The 25933-nt window shown below is 44.9% G+C and overlaps 1 protein-coding gene across 2 annotated transcripts in view; it reads right to left on the bottom strand.

The window, feature by feature from the left end:
• SPON1 (spondin 1) overlaps positions 1-25933 on the bottom strand; it is a 1249069-nt gene that overhangs the window by 95501 nt on the left and 1127635 nt on the right. For both annotated transcript variants that reach the window (XM_078680877.1, XM_078680876.1), the window contains exons 11-12: positions 25579-25761; positions 17861-18031 (exon numbers count right to left, since the gene is read on the bottom strand). In XM_078680877.1, the coding sequence (XP_078537003.1) occupies positions 17861-18031; positions 25579-25761 (354 nt within the window). The remainder of the gene's footprint in view (positions 1-17860; positions 18032-25578; positions 25762-25933) is intronic.

Raw genomic sequence — 25933 nt, 5'->3', positions numbered from 1 at the left:
TAATGTGGGTTAAGTCCAGAAAACAGAGCAAGCATTCAATGTTGGTGCCCCTGCTGATGACCCTGTTGATGTTCAATGTTATGGACACAAAGAAGAACGCAAATAAAGAAAAGATGTGAGCCTAAAGCAGGATTTTTTGGGCACAACTGTTTACCTATTATTCTCGTTTACTCACACAACAGTGGTGGCTGCCAGTAATACTAATACAGCGCCATTCATAATGGTAACACTACCAGCAGATACCTTACCAATGCAGAGGGTCGGGTTAGCTATATCACGAGGAAGTGCATTCGTGCAGGCTTTTCAAGTGCCTAACATGAATATGTATGACATTAATCCACGTATGATTACTTTCAGTATATGTTATTTGCACAAGACTGGGTCATTCTGAATGCCCAGCTGGATTTCACCTGCCAATGTGTGGTTGACTCCTATCCTAATCAAGACTATTATTAAATCTGTGCACCAAGATCGAAAAGTTCAAGTAGCTCACCTTCTATATGTCAAGTCTATGACGACAGAACTATTATACTCAGATGTTTTAGAAAATAAAATCGATCCTTTTCAAATTATTATTTTAATTTTTTTATTGTGGTTCAGTTTGCGAGGCAATGGTGTATTCAGTATGCAAAGAAAGTGAAAACTGATTTGTATTGTATCAATAATGAATAATGGAACTTGGCACTGGGATTAAAACAATGTTAGTGCATTCGTGTTCACTATCCATTATTTAGCAATTTACTCAGCTAATTATATGTAACTATGTCAGAATTGGATGATCTTAAAACACATGGCATGCTTGCAATCACATTTATCCATCAGCAACAACTTCTTTCTCTCACTCTGTTCTAACTGGAGATATTCATAATAAAACAGCGTTTAAACTAAATAGCACAAGTCGAGTTTTATTTTTGATGAAGCGGTTTGCAACAGAACTTGATATCTACAATTGTTACAGCAGTGTATAACACACAACTGTGGCATGGAAACAGTGACATAAAAACTCATATAAAGGCTAGAGCTAAAGATTCAGAATGAAGGGGTGCCTGTTGGGTTTTAGGATTCGGCTTCTTGAGGTTTAGAAAAGGTTGTTGTAGAGAGGGAGACAAACACATTCTCCGTTCCCAGTCCAAGGTTGTGGGCAAGTTGATGCTAAATACATCAATAAACAAGCATTTGCAATGCAATAGGTCTTGCATTTGCGGGAGTTAGAGCTATTGGCATTGCGAATAACAATGCCGTTTTTGTGTTTTAAAAACCTGCAAGCGGCGCCTAAACACACACTTTGTACTTATAGACGTTGCTTATGAGAAGCAAGGCTGGTAGTAACTGTTTCTCTTTTACTGCCAGCCTTGCTTCTCGTCAGCAAGGACTATAAGTAGAAAGTGCGTGTTTACGCACCGCTTCCAGGTATTCAAAGCAAATAAATAAAAGGCTTTGTCATTTACAATGCCAATAGCTCAAACTCTTGCAAAAGCATAATGGAGATGATGGATTATGTGGTAAATGTAGCAAATCTGTAAGTATGCACAAAATACAATGGCACAAAAAGTACAGCGGCCCTGCCTATGGTGCAGAGGCTTTATTTACATCTGAGATTGCAGTGACATTGCTGTATCTGCTTTTGCAATTTACAAGTTTTCCATTATACTTTATGAATCCTTATAACTCTCCCACTCCAGGGTCTGACTGGCCTACAGGGCAATCAGGCAGTGCCTGATTGGCTGATTTCACAGATTTGTTATTAAGTTTGTGGGCAAGTTTTATCGCCAGGTAGGACATTTTTAGCTCTCGCCTAGCGTTGCGGCGCGAATACGCTATAGCGTGGAAGCTTCCTGGAAGCTCCGCCCACTCTCTGGCCCATCATTTTTATTGTCTTACATCCTAAATCCTGCCTTGTGATTGGTTTTAGGATTGTTAGTCCCTCCTCCTGACGGCCATGTTGTCATTTGTATCCTTCCCTGGTTATTGGCCCCTTTACTCCAACGCTATTTTCTGTCATGTGTCACCCCTCCCCTCCCGCAGTTTGTGACTTCTCGCCCCCCTCTGACCGCCCACTACTGTTTGTGACTTCTTAAATTCTTGCACTCCCATTCCTAATGCAATACGTCTTGCGTAAATGTGAGTCGTATTGCATTGCAGATGCTTGTTTTTAAGTAGTGCGATGTTACCGGAAGTGACATCCCTGGGGTGCACCAGAAAAGAACCCTCGGTTGCCCCAGAAGTCTTGTTTCAGGTGTAGCCTGAGCCAGCATGCTAGCGCTGCTCTGTTTAGTTTCCAGCTTCCTGTTCCTTTCGGTGAAGATTGCCCCGATATATAATGCAGCGAACACGTGGATTTTAGGAAAAATCTAGGACACAGACTTGATATTAAATCGGCGCAGTTGGGAATTTAGCTGCCACATCTAGCGGGATGGGTTTTTGCTGCCCTCCAGTTTCTGCCGTGCTGGTTTGGGAGAGGCAGGCTGCATGCTGGTAGTGCCTGCCGATGTGCCCGGGTGGCGATAAGCTGTGCCGAAGCGATCCACAGCTGAGCTTCGGGCCCATATTCCTGCTCCCAGCCATGGGGGCTGTCACCCAATGGTGAGCCCCTGCCTCCTTCAAGCACTATGCAGCAGCAGGGGTGCCACCGGGTACCGCGCCGAGCTCCCGCCAGCTGCCTAGCAATCTCAGCCATACTCTGGAGCTGGTGGTCGTTGGGTGAGTAAGCTACATGCAGCAACTGTCAAACCTGCAGCAAGCAGTGTGCGGATGTGCAAAGCACCTTTTAGGAAAACACCTCAAAGTGAACCGATGCAGGAACCAGCTTTCGAATATTTCTTCTGAAATCTCATGCTTCTTGCATCATGCTCTTCAGGTATTATGCACAGAGCCTGCTTTTCTGGAAAGCCAATCGTTGGTGTCTTATTTTCTGCAATTAGCCGCACCCCGACTCAGAAGTTAGAACTCGTTTAAATGGCGTCACCTTACATCATAAATCCTTGCCGTTAATAATAAAAATATTTGTGAACAGGTTTTGCTGTACACACTGTACTTATACATACATATTATACATCCAGTTTTTCTTTTTACCGTGCTGGATGACTCGCGGACCCTCCTGTCGCGTGCTCACAGCAGAAGTATTCCAGAATACACTACTTAACTAGGAGCCATAGCTGTCTGTCGCCGTTGGTGCTGGGGAGAATTTAGCTAAAAGAGCCTCGTGAATTGTTGACTCTCCGTGAGCTGCACTTGCAGCAGGTGATACCTTCACCTGCATGGAGTGGAACTGGTTGAAGGTCAGTGGTTGTTGATCGAGATCTCAAGTTCTGTAAATCTGTCACTGCTGCTTTCGGCGCTCAAGGAAACAGTCGGAGATTTGATATTAATCTGAGCCCCCACTATGGCGCCGAGCCAAGGAAACGTTCATTGCTAGCAAACTTTGCTATCACAGCAATGTATTTAACACCTGCAGCCCCTTCCTCAGTCAGGATCCCCCCAATGTTCTCAATTCTGAAACACCTCTTTAATTGTAATACATTCCATAGTAAAAGGCTTCGGAGTCCAAGTGTTTCTCAATAAAGGCCACAGACTCAGACGTCAGAAAGTATTTCTTTACAGCAAGTGGTACTGTCCTAATATTACCGGTAATCTTCATTACTCTGTGTCCCGTAGTCCTCGACACCTTCATAATTACAAGTGGATGTGATCATCTCCCGACAGAAAAAAAAACCAAGAGGAATGCTGGATACTAATACTGCTCTCCCCCCGGGAGTACATAAGCAGTACTTACCCAGCAGCCCTCCTGTACTAACAAGCCCAGACAGGAAGGCCGGCCGCCCGGGAGGGAGGGAGGGGCGTATGAAGGTGTCGAGGACTACGGGACCCGGAGTAATGAAGATTACCGGTAAGTAATAGGACATTACCCCCAGGTCCCTTCGTCCTCGACACCTTCATAATTACAAGTGGAGAATACCAAAGCAGAAAACCCGGCCTTCCGCATGCACAAGCACACCCAGGAAACCACAACAAAAGCAGCGAACCAAGGGAGCACCGAGGAGGAAAGGAAGACCGCAGGAAACAGCCGGCCCGCAACCCAGAACAGGACAGCAGGGACAAGGACCGGAGACAGAGAAAAAAGGCCAGGACTCCAAAGAAAGGAGGCCGCCAACCCGAGAAACCGGCAACCGGGTCCCAGACCAGGACACCAAGACCAGCCAAAACAACCCACCGGAGAAGACCGCCAAGGACAGAACCAGTCGGAAGGCACACAGGGCCAGGCAGACCCACCAGGAAGACGAGACAACCCGGAAGAAAGCCAAAGAAAGAAACGGCCAACAGAGCTCAGGCACAAGCACCCAGCCCAAAAAGGAAGGAGAAGCACAGGCCAGAAACCCGGCCAAATCCCCAAAAAGAAAGGACTCGAGCTCAAGAGACCCGAGGAGGAAACTCGGCCGAGGAGGCCCAGGAAGCAACAAGCACCCAGGAGCCGACCAGGATCGAGAACCCGACCCAAAAGACAGGGAAGGGGAAGAACCCCAGAACCCAGCCGAAAGCCCACCAAACAAGGAGAGGCCAACACAACCGGAAACCTGATACAAAGAAAACCCAACCAGGTCGGGAACAGAGAAATTGACCACAAGCCCAGAAAACCCCAACCCCAAAGGGATGGCACACAAGGCAGGAGGGGAGCACAGAGCTACTGGGAAACCCCAGCAGCCGCCCAACGAGGCACACAGGGCAGCACAAAGAAGGCACCCAAATGACACAGGACCGCCCAGGAACCCCACATCCAGGCCAGGCAAGCAGCAAGGGCAGGAACAGCGGGAAAAAGAAAGCCCAGGGAGCACAGCACCCAGACCAGAACCACAAGGCCCCAACCCAGCAACGCCGGAGAGGAGCCAAGCAAACCGCAAAAAAGAGGCCAACAAAACGCCAACAGAACCGGGAAGCCAGGAACAGAGCCAAGCAACCCGACCACGCAGGAGGAACAGCAGGCCCAAGCAAACCCCAGAAGGAGAGCAGAGGACCAAGCAGCAGGAAACCACAGACAACCCGCAGCCAGGAGGGAGGGACCCGCAGAGGCACAAGCAACACAGAACAGCACCTCAACCAAAGAGGGAGGTGCACCCAAACAGACCCACACCGGGAAATAAGCCCGGGAAAGCAAGGGAGGAAGGAGCGAGCCAGGACCACAGAACCAAGAAAGAACCCGGAAACGGCCGGCAACAAACCCCCAGAGCAGGCCGAAAAGGGACAGCATAACCCGAAACCCCAGGAGGCACAGACCGAGGCCACACACAACCAGTAAGAAGCCGGCAGAACCGGAGCCACAGAACCCCACACAGGCCCACAACACCGGGAAAACAAGCCCGGGAAGAGAACCAACAGCAGGAGAAGGCACAGAAGGAACCACCAGGAAGTGGCCCCAACGCAGAACACCCCCCCAGGACCCAAAGGGAGACCAGCAAGGAAGCAGAGCCCAAAAAGGAGCCCAACATGCAGGAGCGGCTCGCCCCAGCCAAATCCTCAGCCAGGCACCCACCAAGGGAACCAGACGAGACCAGAACAACCCAGGGAGCAAACACCCCCGCGAGCAGAAGGGCCAAGAAGCCAACAGCACCCAGCAGCCCCAGGAGGCCAGGCAGGCACCAACCCGGCCAGACCATGCACATCCACCGAGCAGACAGCATGCTTGAGTCCGGTCTGGGAAAGACATGGCTTGGTAGTTCGGACTGGACTGTTCCCATGAGGCACAGGGTCAGAACTGATTTTCATATAGCCAGTGTCTAACCCAGGGTGGTGTGGAGTGCAAAAAAACGATGGATTTAGGCCCAGATCCTTGTACTGGGGTGAATGTATGACATTGTTCTACATTCTGTCCATCAACTGTGTTTTTTGCAACATCCACCGAGCAGACAGCGGAGCATGGGGACAGCACACCACACCGGAGAACAGGCGGCACGACAGGACACGGCAGCAGCCAGGAGGCCCCAGCCGGGCACAAACCAGGCAGGCACCATGGCAGAAACAGGAGGGGCGGCCAGGAAACACCAGAAGCAAACCAAAGGCAAGCACGGGGAGAGCCAGAGCAGAAGCATCCAGGCCAAGCCCACAGAAGGTCCGGGACAACAGCAGAAGGCCCAGGCCGGAGCAAAGTGAAGCCCACAGCACCAGGAAGACCCAGACGGGCGCCCAAGCAGACACCATCCAGGCCAGACCCAGCAAAACGGCAGGGAACAGGCGCAGGCAGGGCGGAACAGCACAGAACAGTCGAACCCAAGGCTGCAAAAGCCACCCAAGCGCAGGTAGAGGGGACAAAGCACCCCAGAGAGCCCCCGGCACGACACCGGCAAGCATCCAAGGACAGGAACTAGGCGCAGCCCAAAGGACAGGAGGAACAGAGCCAGGAACCAGGAGCCCCAAATGCCGACCAACCCCACAGAAGCCAGGAAGGGGAGGTGAAGCGTCAGGGCACACAACCGGAGCAAGGCCACAACAGCCTGCGCGCAGCAGAGGCAAGGCCACCCACGGAGAAGGCAGTCGCCGAAGAAGCGAGAAGCAACCCAAACAGAAGAGTAGCAGAGGGCAAGGCACAAGCAAGCAGGCAGGGAGATCCCAACAACACAGAGAAAACCCCAGGAGCAAGCAAAAAAGGCAGAGAGCCAGCGAAAAAAAAGGAACCAGTCCTCACAGAGGCGACAGGAACCCACGCCAACCCCGGAGGGGAAAACCCCAAAGCTCGAACGGCCAATAGCAGGAGAACCACCCAAAGGGAACCAAAGTGAAAAGCCCCACAACACGCCCGCCCCCAGAGAACAGACAAGAGTGGGGCGGGCAGACGGCAAGGCAGCAGGCCAGGAACAGAAACGAGACCCCGCAGACCAAAAAGAGGAGCACAGGAACCACAGCGCCCGACCGACCAGCACCCACCAGACACCCACGAACCGCGGGGGGGGGGAAGCACCAGAGAACACCAGTGCGTCCGAGCACCACAAGCACACAGAATTACCCGCCACTGAGCACACACAGGAAGCAAGCAGCGTGGGCACCTGTGGCTGCAGCAGGACAAGCCAAAAAAGAAGAGGGGACGAAGCACAGCGCGAACGCATGCACCCCAAGTAGGAGGCCCCGGCACAAACCACGGCACCCCAGGAGATAATGACACCAGAACACGGCACATCCAGAAGGACAGCCAGCCACCACTTCCAGGACCAGCCCACAAGACACCTAGAAGAAGAATGGGGTCGAAACAGCCTGAGCAGGGGCCAACAGCAGAACAAGGCTCCAGCCACGTGTGTGTCCAGCAGAACCAACACCGAAGCCCCCACCAACACAGCCACCATGCCCAGGAAGTAGCCGGGGGCCTGCCCGGAGGGCGGAGGGTCCACAGGAAACGAACTGCACGGGACACATCCACACAGAAAAGCAGCACAGGTAGTAAAGGAAATGAACACCAAGAATGGCATCACTGAGCTCCCAATCCAATGGCATTCATTCCATCGAACTGAGAAGGATAAGAGGCAGAGTGGACTGGCAGGAACCCGAAAACATCCACAGTTCCTGAGCCTGAAGCCCGGTCCCCAAAACTGTAGCCCCAGCAAGAACGGGACCCTACATCCACAGTGCCGATGTAACCCAAGTCCCAGGCGTGCCATAAACAGAGGGGCAAACTGGAGCCCCAGGACGGGTCAGAGGACTCCCAGGTAAGGCAGGGGAGCTGCCGGTGTTCCAACTAGAAGAACTCCCCCATAGATCCGGTCTCCCTGTACATCAGAGGGGAGCTTACAAATACAGCCACAAGCCAACCAATTCAGCTCCCCCATCGGTTTGGTCTCCCCATTTCAACGCTGCTACGTTGTTCCCGGATCTGAGGCAGCCCGGAAGCAGAGGCACAGAGCCGAGCTTACAGGACACCGAACAATTAGCAAGCAAAGTGCATGGCAACAGAGCGCCACAAAGAATCAAATGCCAAGCACGGGGAGAAACGAATATGAACAGAGGCATCGCCGAGACTCCAACATCGCACCTCAATCAAGCCGGCTGATTGTCTCACTGAAATGCATGTTCAAAGAAAGAAAAACCCTGCAAGCGGGACTCACCCAGAGCGGGGGCCCACCCCAGGAACAAGGCCCCCACTCCACTGCCATCACAGCCAGGAACAGCAGGAGCACATCCAACTAGGCAAGACCCCCCGGCTAAGCTCGGTTAGACGAGCCCACGACCCGGAAGCAACAGCTCGGGAACTCCAGCCCCAGCCGCAAAGTACCGGTAGGCACACGAAGTGCACAGCAGAACACCGCCTCCAAGAATGACTGACTCCCAGCAAGCCCGGCAGGCCAGAAGCAGTCCAGGGAACCCCGCGCCCGCACAGCCAGGCAGCCGGGCGGGGGGAAGAGAGAAGCAACGCCACTCTAGCCCAGCAGGAGCAGCACCAGCACACCATCCAATTTGTCGACAGACAGAAAAAAAGAACAGGAGGGCTGCTGGGTAAGTACTGCTTATGTACTCCCGGGGGGAGGGGCAGTATTAGTATCCCAGCATTCTTCTTGGTTTTTTTTTCTGTCGGGAGATGATCATCTCCACTTGTAATTATGAAGGTGTCAAGAACGAAGGGACCTGGGGGTAATGTCCCAAGAGTCCACGAGGGCAAAAAGCAAATGTGATCTCTGTTGTATCTCTTTTGGGCGTTTAGCCTAGAGTTCAGGTACGGTGACATACCAGACAACAAAATAAAATGACCCTCACTACCGTAAATTGAGAAAGCAAAGCATCGGTAGCGATTGTTATGGTGACCAGTAAACTAGCAACTTGTGTCTATAGTTTACATAGTCTGTAACCTCAAAACGTATAATATTCATTTTGCATCCAACTGGAATATTATATTTCGTTCTCAAGGATATATTTGATATGGCTCATTGTATTCAATCAGTAGAAAATGTTGAACCGCCTTGAGGCTTTTCTATGTCTACCTATTGTTGTTTATGTTCATCACGTGCTTTGTGATATAGTCGTTAAGTACACAGTTGTTTCTGGCAGAGCAAAGACCTATTATAATTTCACAGTGGGCTTAGAGCCCACCCATTACTGAACATTGGTTGGCTTTATTGTCACTCCTATTTCCTTGCTTTTTTATTCGTTCGCTTGCGTGGTCTTTCCTTCATCTTCTTATGTTCGTTCCCCCTGTGGGTCGTGACCTCGCTACTTCTATTCTTCTAATGCTTAATTTTCAGACACTATTTTTTTGTTTTTGGTTAAGCATTCAGTAGTAGTGCATATGTTTTCCAGTGTTCTCCCTTGTGTACTTCTTCCCTCCACAATCCATGTTGCTCTCTTTTGCGCATCTGCTTCTCCTCCAAGCGCTCCATGCCAGGCTCACCATCATATGCTTCTGTCCCATGTGTTGCTTTCTAGTCCACGTGCTTCTCTCCCCCTGATCCACATTGCTTTCTCTCATCGGTGTGCCCCCCCCTCTCTTCCCATTGCTGTCCCCTGCCATCTGTTTTTCATTTCCCTATCTGCTTCCTCCTGGTTGCTTTCACCCACCATGTTGCTTCTGCCCCACCCTCCATGTTGATTTCTTCCATCTGTGTCCTCCGTGTTGCTTCTCCCATTGGCTTAAAAAATACGCTTTGTGCACTACTGTTTCTTATATTTACCAATTCAATTCAGATTGCTAAATATAAAAAAAGCTCCTACATCATTTTTAAGGGATGTCTTGTTTATTTCTCTCCTCCCTAGTAATGCTGCAAAGTATCAGGGATGCTGTACAGCATCGCTATAAATTATTTGCAAAGCCAATAGGTCACGAAGGCAAGACATGTTCGCTTTGCCAGTGCTCGTTAACATTTGTTCTGGAACTCGATTTGTAAATGATTCACTTAACTTTCATAAACCAATAGTTAGTCGCTTGGTGTCTCAAATCCATTTATTTCAGTAGCATTTGCCCTTTGGTTGCTGATTTCCTTGAACCCAAGTCCCTTGGTCCAGCCTGTAATGGCAGAAGTAGGCGTGCAATAAGCTGTGTTTTCAACTATGCTACCGTAGTCCAGGTTATTCTATAAAACTCAGAGTTTGAGAGGACACCGTATTGATGAGGGGTGTAGCATAAGTGGCAAAGGTCAAAGGCTACCTATTTCTTCAAATCTCACAATCTCACACCATGTACTGTTGAAAGGTCTCATTAATTTTGGAAAAAGCTCGACCTGTATACAGTCTGACAGAACATTAATGATGACCACGGTCTTATTTGTTTATTTGGCACTAACCAACATTTCAATCAGATATTGTTTTATAATAACCATGATGATGCAAAGACCGATGAAGAGTAAGGGGCTGTCTACTGGCAGAGCAAGAGATGCACATGCCCTACACAGGTAGGTGACGGCTAGGGGAGTGGTGTGAGCGCCCGACTTCTTCTAACTTTTGCACACTATCAAGCAGTTTGTTGAAATGTGTTAATTTGCATGTATAATGTATGTTGTCCAAATGATAATGTTTTATTTTGAGTTACGCTTTACAGAAATTTGCTGGATGCTTGTTGCGTTGGTACATAATGTAAGGGTTACTCGAATTGCACAGCTGGTTAATTTTATAAATTGGTGCACACGTTTTATCGCCATATGTGAGAACATCTTTAAAGCGCACTGATTCAGCACATTAGCTGTAGGCACCTGTCATTGCTGAGGTTTGAGGGTTTGCACACCATTTTTTTTATTTTAGTCTTGTAATTTTCAAAGTGAAATCATTAATATATGTTTCACATAGTATTCTCTAAAGTAATCAAATTAAGTTGTTTAAAACCACTTTTCTTTGTTGAATTAAGACTCAGAGAACGCTTTGGATTCAGGGTCAAATCACTCTTGTAACAGTGCATGACTGCTCTTCCTTAGACATTGCAGGTTGTAATATTCATAACTCTGACAGCCCCTTCTAGCATCAACCCTCTGTGGAGCTCATCCAAAGATGCTCAGGTGTAACCATGGTTTCCTGACATGTACAATAACTACCAAATTCGGGCATCATATGTCTTTTTGTTGCTAACCTGAAGTCCACCTATTTTCACACAAACAGGATTGTTGCCATGGTGACCTCTAATAGCTTTTAGATTAAGAATTTTTTTATACCATACTTTAAACACATTGGCTGTGCCAATGGCTCTGGCTAAAATCGTACATGATCCCAAAAGTGAGACTGATTGCTCTGCACATGCTTATTTTTTTTGTTTTCTCTGATATTGAAACAAACATTGCCTGCAGCAAGCACAAATGCATGCAGTCTCCTATACCTTGCAAAATACTCAGGCAGCATGTGAGCCAATTTTTTAGCTATCAGTTTTGCAGGCCATTTTAATTGTTGTGCCTAGTGGAGATATTTTAAGGCATGGGCAAAGTGGGTTGTGGCCTAGGGCCCTATCCTTTCAGGGGTCCCCTTCAAAGAGCCAGATTTTATCTGCAGAGTCTTGCCCTGGTGAACCTGAATAATCAATAAGCAGATTGTTTTGAATACCATTTTCCTTTATTATAAAAGTATGTGATGTGCAAGTTTATTAAAGACATTTTGCAGATAAACGTTGTGTTTATTTTTCATGCAACATCCATGAAATTTATTTTTGATTACAATAGAATCAAACATAAGAAATTGGAGAGTGTTTGGACAATTGCGTCTGTATACTGTGAGTGACCTGGCCGAAGAGGGCATGAAAGAGCTGAAATTGCATCATATATTCAAATCAGTTGAACAGGGGCGACCAAAATAAATTTGGCCCAGGGACCCCAAAATTCTTAAAATGTCCCTGGTGCCTGGTCTTATGTTTAGTCCCAGTCCGACCCACTCCACTCTGCTGGTATGGTAACAGAATATTAGTACTGCAACGTAGTTTATAAGAGTAAATATACACCCAATGGAGCAACATTTTTGCTAACAGTATTTAGAGCACGATATGTATGTCAGATGATACTTTTGTTATAGATTGTCTGTCATTCAACTTCTGACCTCTTACTTTTCCTGTCTATGAGGACAATTTGGGTAGGAATGTCTGCAAATAATGAGGGGGTCTACGTACATTATTACATTTTTCATAGGCAAGTTCTTAACAAAGAATCTTTTGTGACACCACAGTCAAATAAAAACAACTTATTTTCATAAATAGTGTTGCATACTATAATTCTGCTCTTTCTCAGCTTTGTAAATGACAGATGTTGTTATTACCCAATTTAGGGTCTTCAATTTTCATGACCTGGGGAGAATGGTAGGGTGAGCTTTCCTTGCCAGTATTTGAAAATGTGCCTTTAGATCACTGACAGCAACCCTTCAAACCAATGAGCCAAACTGCCCTGCACGTTTTACTGTATTTAGCATACATATAAATGCGATCCTTACTACAGCAATACATTCTCATCACACCAATGCATGTTAAGCATGCAAGCAATGTTTCACTAAATACATGCGTCAGACAAAAAAAATCTGCAATAATGTCAGTGTGCATTTTAGAAGGAGAACAAAGGATCAAAATTGAAAAAAGCTGAAAGTTTAATCATGTGCCGCGTTTATTAAGGTGAGTTTTTAACAGAAACAACTCCAGAATGTCAGAAGCTGCGTTTCATCCTTAGAAGGATTCCTTTTTTTTTATTTGCAGGTATACGTAGCGCGAACAATATATTGAAGGCTTTGCATAAGCGCCTGCCACAGGCTGCAGTTTGGTGCATTTCCCAGCTCCCCTGTGCACACTTGCCATCTCGAGGCTGCAGGAGGGAATTTTTTTTTTTTTGCATATGTATATAGCGCGAACTCGACCCGAAGGTATTGGAGCGCTTTACATGAGCACCGTTTACTTAAACATTCGGGCATGGGGAGATTAAGTGATTTGCCCAGAATCACAGGATGTGGACGCGACCCGAGGCTCGAACCCTGGTTTCCATCACCAAAGTCGGCAGTCTAGCCGACGGACCACATCCTCTCCCAATAAGAAATAAAGAAATACAGAAATACAGTGCACAGTTCTGTCAAGTATCACGCAATTGACGTGACACTAACGCATTTCAGTGCGGTGTTCCGCATCACCGCACTGAAATGCATTGTCACGCATTTCCACTGACTGCACTCTGCTGATAGTGCCAGCTGAAACTGGCAACGTAACGCCAGGGTGCTAGTGGGCGCACTGGCGCCTCTGACACCTCTGTGCCTGCTGCTCAGCTCCCCTCAGATCCAATCGCGCTCTGGAAGTGCTACAATGTTACACTCTATCTGCCAGTCCGCCTGCATAATTGACACAAAATTCCCGAGCGGGGCCTGCCCTCTCAGTCGTTCCGTTAGTTGTGGCGCCAGCGCTGTGTGGGGGAATCAATGACCTCACGTCCTTTGCAGGAAGGATTCGGAAGTAAGGTCTGTCACAAGTGGCAGCCGGAGACTCCACGCGGACTGGAGTTAACTTGGAAGACTGCGCAGTATTACCGGGCCGGCGTTAACGGACCACCACAGTGACTGGGCTCTGCAGCATCGACCTGCAGCACTGAGTGTCTCATCATCATGGCCGCGCGGCATCAGAGGCATCGGGCACTGCGAGGAGACTGCTGCATTTAGTGCTGTGCGGCCGGTGGTAAGCTGCAAGGCAGAGGAATGAAAGTGTGCGCGAGCGGAGTCCTCTTTAATACTCATATTCCTGATTTATATGTTATACAACAGAAACGGGGCCCTGAAAGAATAATTTATGAATGACTAATGTATGTCTCAATTAAAATCAATACAATTAATCACAGTAAATCAGAGAAGAGAAAAGAACAGAATTAAAAACGTGTAACCCGCGAGGACCGGATATATTAAGTCTATATGAAACGACCCAAGATAAAATACAAATATGTATCAAATAGCTGTCCAGCCGCGATAATAATTATCAGAACGTTCATGTCCTTCTCTGTCTAATGGCAGTACAACTTATTTTGATGAGTTTCCCGAAGCGTGCTGCTACTGTGGCCGCCGACGACCACGTGCGGCTGGATCCACCGCAGCGGCCCCGGCGCTCAGAGAGACAGTAGTGCCTGCCAGTGCCACAGTCACTGCACTGTTATACTCACACGTGCATCGCATGCTGCCGAGTCCTCCCCGGGCTTCACAGTGTCGGAGTGAACAGCAGCGTACAGACCACATGGGACAATCCCACTTGGCTGAACTCAGACTACACTACCATGAAAAAGGTAAAACACACCAAATAATTAAAGAAAGGTTGCCTTGGAACAGTAATTAACTTGTTTTCCATGCTGCTGCCGAAGCCTGTGACCTCTTAAGCAGCAGGTGACCCGAACTTGCATTTCCTGTTATTAACTCCTTTCAAAATGCAAGATTTGTCTAACAATTCATATATTGCCACGACATGAAATGTTCACAATACATTATTACACTTATTTTTTCAATCACGCAGATAAGGCTTTAATTAATATGACTCCATATGCTGAGATTTAAATACATCCAATTTAGGCTTGGAACTTTAGTCACAGTCGTGTAAACATAGTGTCGGAGAAGAATAGTGTAAAAGTCTGTCCCTCTTCCATAGCTCTAGCTGTGGCAAATAGGTGTGTCACAGTTGGCTGTGTCATGTAAACTTTCAATTGATGGGCGCATCAGGCTGTGTATTTTATCTCATTGCCTTAAACTGACGTACTCTGCAATGTGGAAAATAACCCACTCTTTAGAACTTATTTTTTATAGAGTGATTTGTAACGCTCACCTTCCATTTGTAAGCACTGCAGATTTCTTCTGAAACTGTCACCCCACACCTCAATTATTCCATCATAAAGTAAATACTTTTCACTGCTTATGAGGTCATTCAAACAAAAATGTTCAGTATGACAAACACTTTGGGTGTGTTGCAGCTGTTTTAAGACTGCTCACAGACCACAACAGTGCAAACAAAAGGTCATTTGTGAATTGAACTAGTTACATGGACATGACTGCTTTGCTCCACTCATGAAATAAGTTTCACTCTGAGTCTCCGGTTACTGTCATTCCATTTCTAATGCTTTGCAGCAGGTTTAAGATCTTTTTAGAGTTTCTCGTTGCTCTAATGAGTGTCATTTCTGATATTTATACGTATCTTTATTGCTTGATTTTTGCTCGAGAGAAAGTGTCACTCATAGTTGTTGAAATGTCACTCATAATTACACTGAAATTATGAAAATGTCACACACAGTAATCTCAAACCTTGGCAGCTATGAGTGCAGTGCTTCTCGCAGGCTCCCCTGTGCACACTTACTATCTCGGGGCTGCGATGCTAAATTCAGTCAAATGTAGCACACTGTTAAGGAATGCACTTGCCCATATGATGATGTTGACATCATCGTACTATGTAACAGTGAAATCAAAGACTGAACATGGTCATACTGCTAATGCGCAGTGTGGCCTCCAGCAGCAGCCCTGTACAGTACAGCGGCCATTTGCCTGGCCCTGCTATGGCAGCCAATTATAACACTCGACCTTTTTTACCGCATGCCATTTTAAAAAACAAACAGAGACACAGGAAACTGACATTTGTAAGTAAAAGCATCACTTTGTGCTACAAGACTTCTATGAGCCCAATCCCCTTTAAAAGAAAGCCCAACACAAAATGAATAGCCTACCAAAAAAAGCCCAAATGAAGGTGGATCTGAAAAATGCAAAAACACGAAATAAATGCAATCAACAGAGCAGGAGACACTGCGAGGGAGGCTGCACTAATACAACTGAGGCATTAAGAGGAGGTGAGAGGGAGGAATGCTATGTTTACGTGTAAGCAGCTATGCCTCCAAAGCTGAACACAGGCAAACAGTAACAGACTAGGAAACCAAAAACAAAATAGTAACTCACAGAACACATAAAGAACCATGGCAAAAGGACACCACACTTAGTCCCTGCTGCCCTGGGAGGAACAGAAGGGAAAAAGGAGGGACAAGGAGCAGGGCTGACCACTAGCAAGCAAACAGCTATCAAAGTTATTGACCAAATATAAGAGACCAGACAACATAGACACAATAAAACCAAAAGAAAAAAAATTATTTTAAACAAGCTTCCTTTTAACATTAAAATGGCTCTAACCAAGTCTTGAGTGCACTCTGCCAGACGGAGGTCCTTCTATTGAATTTAAGGCTTTTAACATTTTTGAAAAAATCTGCTTACTACTCTGTGGCAACTTCCTGATCCTGTTAGGACAGGAAAAGTTGGTGGAATACTGGTGCAATATCAACGATGGAAAAGGAGACATTTCAAAGACCAGTGAGAGGAATATCAAGAGACCAGTGGCTAACTAATGTACTTTTACAACAATGCACATGTCCCCTAAAATTGAGTCTCAAAGAACCTTTGTAAATGCAAAACAGCAGAGTATGTGGCTTGGAAAAAAGCCTCAACATTTGGAGACTGTGAGGTACATTGTTCAGACCACTGATACATTCAAGCAGAACAATGAAAGTATAGTGGGTAAAATGTGTGCCAAGATGCTACATGTCTCTGCTACATTTGGATTGGATGGGATTGGATGAACAATGACTCAAGTTCATAGGGTACAAACAGGACAGGCAGGAATACAGAGACCTAGACACGAGAAAGTTAAAGTGTCCTGGATAGAGATAATATATCATATTGGAATAGATTTCTTATATTTAAATACTTCATGGTCTTTCAAGCACTTGGGCACTTTACGTGGGTAGGGACGTTACTGTAGCAATGGCAACTTATCTTGTAGGAATTCTTTCAGGTAAGAACTGCGTTCAGTATGATTATTGTTTACTCCGGTTCTCTTGACATACAGGGGAGAGAATGAGCCCATAGAAAAACATAAAGAGAAGGTCACATAGTAGAGGAGATGCTACGGATGGTCAGCCATACGGCAAGTGTACCCCGTCGGATTGCCATGGACCTTGCGCTGAAATCCTTTGAAATCCTGCCAATTATCAGCTAATTCGTTGCATAGCGGGATTTCTCATCCAGAAACCGCTCGAAAAGAAGGGTAATCCCATACCCAGTGACTGCAGACTGAAATCCCACTCGCGGAATTGTGACTTCAAACAATCTGTGTCCCCTACTCTGCATTACCTCTTGACTGCCCGAAGCGGCAGATGCCATAATTAGCAATCAGCCCCCTCCAAAGTCAGGCGTATCATTGAATTCAGGCAAATTACATTTGATTTTTAGTCCTGAGGATGATCCTTATAGATTAGAGCAAATGGATCGAAACGTCGTCGACTTTTATAAGTAGACATACATGTAAACCATTGTGTAAATACTGTCTATGTTCTACTCTGGAGAACACTAATTGCACTGATATAACTAGTGTCCAGGCTGCTCTGTTTCTTTGCCTGTGCAATCTCTCTCTTGCCTGTCCCTATTTTTCCAGAACGGCACAGGATTGTGCCCTACCTTCCATGATTACTGTTTTGTATTCCTTCTTATTGTGTTATTCATTGACAATAAATCCCTGGTCCGGCTGGACAGGAGAATTATATAGCTACCATTGTGTTCTATATATTATATTTGTTTATAATTCTTTAATTTGCTCAGGACCTTTGTTTCTTAAAGTGTTGAAATGAATTTAGGGCACCAAAAGGGCTATTGTGGAGAACTGCATCAAGACTGTCACCAAAAGACAAAAATATTACTTAAAAACCCTAAACACAGAAGGCAGAGTAGCAGAGGTAAGGCTGCAGGCTGCTGCTACTATAAATACACTACAAACTTGGATGCCCTATAGTCAACTAAATATGTTACAATTTACTGTTAACTAGAACTGCATTGGTTTTATGATTATTCTTTATATATGAAGCTTATCACACATTTTGCAAGGAACACATATAAAGAAAATATTTTAAATACTTAACCATCCATTATTTCTTACAATATTAAAGTGGATACTTACCACACTCTTCATTTACAATGCAAGGTTCTGTTTCTTCAGTGGGCACTTTACATACAGAACCATCATCAGGGAACTGCTTCACATATCTTTCTCTCGACCTCACCCCACTCGCACAAGTAGCACTACATGGTGACCAGGTAATCCACTCTGACATCATGCACGTAGACCCATCTATGAAAAAGAAATATGCAAAATGTTATTGCACGACGCAGCAATTAACATACATCAGCCATAACTGATACATTAGAGAAAGAAGTATGCTGAGAAAAAAGTATCTAAATGAAAATATGGGAAATGAAATGTGGCGCAACTTGACATAATACAAATACTAAGAAAAAAAACCCTGCACTTTAAATATGAATTGACAACCCAAAAGCTAGAACATGCCATTACCCTGAATGTTAGAGAGTGCATGATTGCCTGTAATGTCAATGCTGTCTTTTTTTTTTCTCAATTAGATTGATAGGAAGGAATGCGCATTTGGGCAACTTCTTATTTTGAAATGTAAAGAATATATCTACTATATTGAGGACTGTGCCATACAATATAGAACTTTCACTAATTAATGTAAAACGCACTTATCAAAACTGAGAAAACAGGATACACTATCAGTATATCTATCGGTACCTATCAGTAAGTTGGATTTAGTGTAATGCTCTTACTGCAATTTCCTGAGAATGAACTGGTGGTGGCTCCTTCACCGGGAACACCACCTTGCTGTGGAAGGAACTCATACTGTTTTTTTGCATAGGTACTTTACAGCCCTCATCCTATTGAGTCCCTATTTATTGATCAATGTTGATTGTCCTCAATTTCTCCCACACCAATGATACATTTATTAAATATAATGCTACTGGGAATTCGGAAAATGCAGAAAAAGTAAAAGATCCTATTGGTAAAGTATTGATAACGTATTAAGAAATTATCAGAAATAACTGGACTCACCCTAAATCTGCCTTTCACGTGTGCTTCTCGCCCCACCAATACTGTATGTTGCGGAGTATGAGCCTAATATTTTTGGGTGAGTTTGTCTGTGCAGATAGAAGGTGTACAGGCTTTTAGTGATTTACTTCTACTTGTTGGTGGGTACAGGTATTAAAATGATTTGGTCCTGTGAAACTCTACTACTGTTAGCCTCACAGAAAAGCTTCATCAGGACAAGGGTCTCCCATTTGGGATAAGTAGAAACATTACTTATTTGCTTTTTTCCCCTTAGTGCTTATCACCTGTAGAACATTTTACAGACTTGGCAATGTATGAAAATATTGTGATCTTTCTGTTGGTCATAATCAGGTGAATACCATCTAGGATATGTAGATTTTGTGTCCATGATGAGACATCATATGTTTCTCAATACGCTATTTAAAGAAACATACATTTTAAATATTAACCAATGCATTGCTAATTTCCTCTGAATTCCCTGAGTCCCAAAGGGCAAACTCCTATAAATCATTTTGGATTAATTGTTTCATCTGCAGTGCTCTTCATGCCCAGGAATAACAGTTACGGAAATCAAGGTCATTCAGTTTTGGGACTGTAATCTTTTCTTTAATGATTGATTACTTGTGATGCAACAAGGGTGTTGAATGATTGAGTTTGTAATTTGATCGATAAAGTATGATTGGGCTGTGATTTGGTTTTGTTTGTTTGGTTAACACAAAGGTCTTGATTATGATGTTTGTCGAAGTTGCCTCACACCTACATCTGTGCGGTTTCAGAACAGACCGACCTCAGGTCGGCTGTCCGAAACCGTAATAGCGATGTGACCGTGCATGGTGGGGTCACAAGCTCCTATTTCCTTAAGGGAGCTTGTGCGTTGGGTGGAAACTGACTTCACAACAAACTCACATAGAGAAATGGAAGTTACTGTAAACCTCTGCACCATGAGGCAGGTGGCATAAGGGATTTGCAGGGGGGGCACCATAGGTACCCCCTCAGCTCAAAACCTGAGGCCCCAGAAGGGGAGGGCCTGCTAGGGGCCGACAAAGTCGCTTTCCAACAGGCTTTCCATGTCAGAAAGCCTAACATGGAAAGCCTGTCGAAACCAACATCATAATCCCGACGGCAGAAACGCCATCCACGAGGGATTATGTGGCAGTTTAGACTGGCCAACATGCTCCTTGAGCCCGCCCGGAGCCAGTCGGATTGACCGACCGGTTTGGGCTCTGACTGCCGTCATTGAAACATAGCGTCAGAATTCAAACCAAGGATGTCTGTTGCTAAGCCTCCGACGAGCGGTCGGAGGCTTACTGACCGACATCATAACCAGGCCCATACTGTTTTGCATAAATAATTGTTTAAATGTACCACAATTTCCTTGAATTGGTACTCTGATAGAATGTTAGCCTTATTTGGTAGGTGTGGCAAAAATATATTATTGACTGCTTTGGGTTGCAGGAATTGCTCTCGTAGAAATGAGGATCATGCATTGGTCTTCCACTTGGAGAGTTCTCCTTTATTTACACTGTTTCAGTTTCAATTTAGTCTCACTTTCTTGTTCATCTCATGAATTTTTCTGTATTTTCAGAGGTATATATGACTAGGAAGGTGAACAGAAAAAATTATTCTTGCCTTTAACTCTCGTGCTTACCTCTTTCTGTAGCGGTACCATGAAGAGAACAATGAAGGTAAAGAAGTTCAAATATAAACTTTCATGAAATTCCCCTTACTACAATTGTAAGTATGGATAATTGGCTTGAAACTGACCATAGTGTTCATGACGACCATAAAAATCCAGTTGCATCATGCTCTTGTATACATGTCTTGAAAGGAATAATGCTCAGTTTTTGGGGGGTGTCCATTGATTTTTCAGTGCTGAGAAATATTATAATATATCCTACCCTCTTGAACATCTTCCCTTTAATCTCACTTGCCACAATTGCTAGGCTTGATAGTCTATTAATGTGGATTATCCCGTTATACTTGATAGGAATAATTCAACCCTGCATCCCAAGTATCTCATGATTTTGTGAAAGTAAAACATACCATATACATATCACATCCTAGCTGTATTGCAAACCTACTACTCTCACACATGCACAAACATCTACATTTGAACATCAAAAGCAGGCTAAACAACACAAAGAAGAACATTACCTCACCGTTCATTCTCTTTCATTAACAGTTAGCAAAACAGACACCAAGAATAACCCATTAAAATCATATACTCCCAACTCCCATGTGCCCCAATACTCAACCAAAACATCACATTGACTCAGGCATCCGCAAGTACATTCACTTTAACAGGCTTTCCATATAGCTCACCTAAAGAAGAACACTAATTGAAGGAGTCTCTAACCAGCACAATCCATTTAAGAGAGACCAATCCTTTAGTGTTGCATTCAGATCTCTTACAGTGGACACTAACTCTCCCCCCCATCATTAACACATACGCCATCTAAAACAAGACAGCTCCTTCAATTTAACTCTCAATCTTTCATCTCCTCCGATCTATGCCAAATGATGTTCCCCACATGTGAACATCAGCAATTCACAGTAAAGTATCAGCCAAAGCTCAGTTCTCCCAACAGCACAATTCCTCATTTGTGGTGTGTGTATTCCCCACGAACAGCCACACACAATTAGGTACTTAGGTGTGTCTGGATGGGCCATCACTGGCAGGATGAGAGGGAAGAGTTGGACACAGCCCCACTTACACCTGAATAGGCTGTGCCCTGCCTACACACTCAGGGCTGCATAACCCCTGTAATTAGTCTGGAGCCAGGACAGGGAAGGCAGGATGCCTGGGGCCTTCACTGAAGGGCACTTGGGTATAAATACTGGACCTCAGATACCACCACTTCAGTACACTTCTGGACCTTTGGATACTCTGCCAGAAAGAAGGACTGCTGTGCTGCTGAAGAACTGCCACTCTGCTCAACTGCACTGTGCTGGACTACTGCCTTGCTGTGCTGATATGCTGCCTTGCTGTGCTACTGCTTTGCTTTAATGACCTGATGCCTGCTTCCCCACTGCCTGGCTGAGGAGAACTGGACTTACATCTCTTGGACCCAAAACCCTAGAGTGACTCCAATGGCTAGTTGGCTAGCCTCCTGATTTGAGCCTCAGGGACAGAAGGCTCCAAAAACGTTCCACCTGCACCAGGAGAATCTGGGTCAGATGCATAACCCTTTTTTCACCATTCCTGTGAGCGCAAGCCATTTCTAATGGAGTCGCAAATTGCACCTGCCTCATTAATATTAATGAGGCATGCAATTTGCGACCCAATAAGGAATTGCAAACAGTGTCTGAGACACTGTGGTGCATCCCAATTTGTCAGTTGCAAATTGCGAGGTGCAAATGTGACACAATTTGTGAGTCGCAAATTGGTGGGTCGTACATCTGGCCCTCTGACATCTCTGGGTCTATATTGTCCAGTGAGGCCACCCCAATTCTGGATACTTGGAAGTGGGCTTAAGGTGCTTTACCGGCCTTGCTGGATCCAGCAGACCTGTCGGATCTCCTCTTCTGTGCAGTGCAACTCCGAGGAGAACCAACACATCTCCACTGCTACATTAATTGCACCCGTCTCACAGACTCGCATTGCTGCCGCGGCCCGCTACGCATTCGGAACCTCCAGTGAACAACACATCCTCGGTGTAAGCCTTTGCATCTCTTGTCAACGGCAGCCTCGACAACGATGCCGGGCTACACATTGCAGTCTCACAGCTCTTTAGAAGCCAAGTATCACCCACTCTGAACTGCGGATCACAAGCCCTTGTCGACAGGATCTTTGACAATGAAACAACAGGACCTTGCACTGCAGCCTTGTTGCATTTCAGAACTGACACATCACTGTGGCTGTGTAATGCATCTTCGATGCGGATCCTTCCAACTCTCAGCAAACCAGGATTGAAGGTACTTTGTTCTGCTGACCTAACTGGGCCTTTGCAGCCGGCCTGTGTTCCACCACAGTCGGCCTGAACTTGTGACTTTGTCCCAGTCTGATGTGACCAAATATCCACAGTATCAGCTTTACTCCTTTTGGTGCTATTTTTACTAAAACCTAGAGATGTTATATCTTCAAATCTACAGATTGGATTACAGTCATTTTTAATGAAAATGTCTCTTTCTTTGTCTAACTTTTTCATAGGCTCCTTTTGTTGTGTGTGTTCACTGTGTTACTAATTGAAGTACTGCACAAATACTTTGCTCCTAAGGTAAGCCTCACTGCTCTGTGCGAGGTTGAGCGCAAGTTAATTTTGGGTTTGCTTGTGACTTCACTCTGATAAGAATTGTTATTTCATCTTGAGAAGGATTTCACCCCCCTCAACCAGAAACCCAATTCCTTACAGCTGGCTTTCTGACTTGAACAAGAAGCATATTGTGAAGGTGAAAAGTTTGAATAGTAACCAATAGGAATCAGTATATGAGCAAAATAAGGTTCTTGTTCTCTAGACTTTGCCCAACAGGGACAATGGAGGAACAAACTGCATTCCGGCCTTACTTACAGTCTCCTCTAGGTCTCAATTTAAACTCAGCTTGAAGTTTACTAATTCTCCCTAATGCCTGTTACTAGACATTAGAGTGGAACAGTGCAGCAGACTAAGGCCACTTAAACATTGGGTGGAGAAGTGTCTGATGGTTTTGATATTCATAATATCGGCACAATACTTGAGAAAGGCACTGCCGTATCTATTTCCCTATCACCATGGTCCAGGCAGCACTGCTTGCCACTTCTAAATGCCCTATATGTACCAAAGCAGTTATAACTTAGATATTTTCTGTTATGGAAATAAATTGTACTAGACTTCCTCTACTCTTGTTTCCACTGAATATCATTTTAGCTTTAAGTGATCTCTGTATCTACATGACGTTCAGAATGTTTGGAATATCATTTTTAAGAATATCGTTCTCAGTGCCAGGTGCTTAACTTACCTGATGACGATGATGATGATAATTATTATACAATTGTATATGATAATACATACATACACATGATGGACCATAACGATGCAAACTTGTTTTATATAGTGCTTCATATCATACCTAAATAGATGCTGAAAATATTGGTACTCAATTTAACACCACTGACAGTATCGAAGGGTGAACTGGCAAAGTTGGAAAGAATTGAAACTCATGACCTGAAGATCACAGGACACGATGTTGGTGAAGGTTTAACTCACTCAGCCATAATGCCAGCAAGATTAGAGAAGCACTTCTTAGTAACCACATTATTCCTGGCTGCATTTTCATTTATTTAGAAATTCTGCCATAAGATAACTTTCTATGCAAATTTGGTGCTACTGACCTGTCTTCTTGGTGCTTCAAATGTCTCCAATGTTTTGAATTCTGGTGTTTCATATTAACCTTGCTCCGTTCTTTTGAATTTTTTCATGTGAATCAGTTCAATTTATGAACTTAGGGCCATATCTATGAAGCAAATTTGCATTCGCAAACGCCGAAATTCACTGAATTTCGGCATTTGCGAATGCGAATTTGCAAAATGGTATGTATAAAGGAAAATATGGTGCAAAATAAGGAATCATAAAATTTGCGATTCCTTATTTTGCAATTGCATTTAGGGAATCGCAAATTTTGCGATTCCTTAAATGCAATGTATGAAGCAAGAAAAAATTGCAAATTGTCCCTAAGGAATCGTAAATTACCACCAACTTCAAGTTGGTGGTAATTTGCGAATTCCTTGAAAAATGCTCATTTTTGCATTTTTCAAAGTGCCATGTGATGCACATACATGCCCTTAGGGCATGTATGTGCACCACATGTGCACCCATGCTTATTTCAGGGGTGCAACAGGGTGTCCTTTGGACACCCCTACAACCTTGAAATTATTCTCAATTTGCGATTTTCAAATTGCGAATCGCAAAATTGATAATACCTTCCCATTCATTCCTATGGGCCTCCTGGCCCATAGGAATGAACGGGAAAGTATTCCTTAATTGCGATTTGCAATTTGCAATTAAGGAATACTAAGTATTCGCAAAAAAAATGCGAATTTGTACATACATACCAATTTGCGATTCTGAAACAGCGATTTCCTAAAAATCGCTATTTCAGAATCGCACCCTGGTGGCCCACCGGGGAAACTCCCAGTGCCCCCCGTTCCCAGTTCGGCTCGACCCCTGTCCCGATCAGGCAAGACACATCCGCCCAGGCCACAACCATGCACTGTAAGTCGCAGGCCATGTCTCCCAGCCACCAAGGTTTCACGGCGATATCTGCGCAGGATGCTTTGTCAAAGGATGAGGGATGCAGAGCTCCTTCTCGAGCATTTCATGTGGTCACCATCTTGGCCACGCCCTTAACTGCATAACATTCTTTAAAAAAACACACTGCTAGATTTCCAGCCCAAGCTCATGCTAATTGCCTGTGCCATCTAGTTTGAAAAATGTCCACTCCTCGGTGGTCAAATAAACTGTGGACGTTATCACTTCACAACGTTGCTTTCAATACTCATGGGAAGCAGAATTTTGATCATTCCACGAAAGCAACACAACCGATTGACATAATTTTTAATTCTACCGCACCAGGACTCAGTTAACTTTTGACTTTATGTGAATTTTCATTAAGCAGAAACACAGTGAACTGTTAAAAAGTTTAGTTAAATACATTTTTTTTACCTAACTGTGTACCTTTACCTATGAACAGAGCGCAGGCATTTGTGGATGTTGTCTTCACATGTTGCCCTGAACATTGTCTACAAGAGTGGGTCACCGGCTTTGGTTTATTGTTCATTGCTTAGGTTATGTATTTCTTACCTTCATCACTGCAGCCTGGCCCCATGCATTGCTCAAAATCCTGGGTGTTGGGGCACGGCACGCTGAGGTCAAGCTGGGCTTTCAGCATCCGCTGTCTCATCCGCTTCCCTTTGTCGCAAGTGGCTGAACTGCAGGCTGACCAAGGTGACCAGTTGGAGTAGATGCAGGTTTCTGGAGTGTCATCTAAATTTAATGAGCACTTGATTTCTTAGTAAAATATTTTTATTGTACTATAAATATTAATTGACATGCAACTGCATATTAGATATAACAATTGCAAACTAGAGTGGATACCTTCCGAAACCAATAAAAAAAAGTGTAAAAAAAAACTACGAATAAATTCTTATTATATTCA

The sequence above is a fragment of the Lissotriton helveticus genome, chromosome 3_1, assembly GCF_964261635.1.
Source record: "Lissotriton helveticus chromosome 3_1, aLisHel1.1, whole genome shotgun sequence".
NCBI lineage: Eukaryota > Metazoa > Chordata > Amphibia > Caudata > Salamandridae > Lissotriton > Lissotriton helveticus.
Note: the sequence above shows the minus strand (reverse complement) of the source record. Positions and strands in the feature narration are given on the sequence as shown.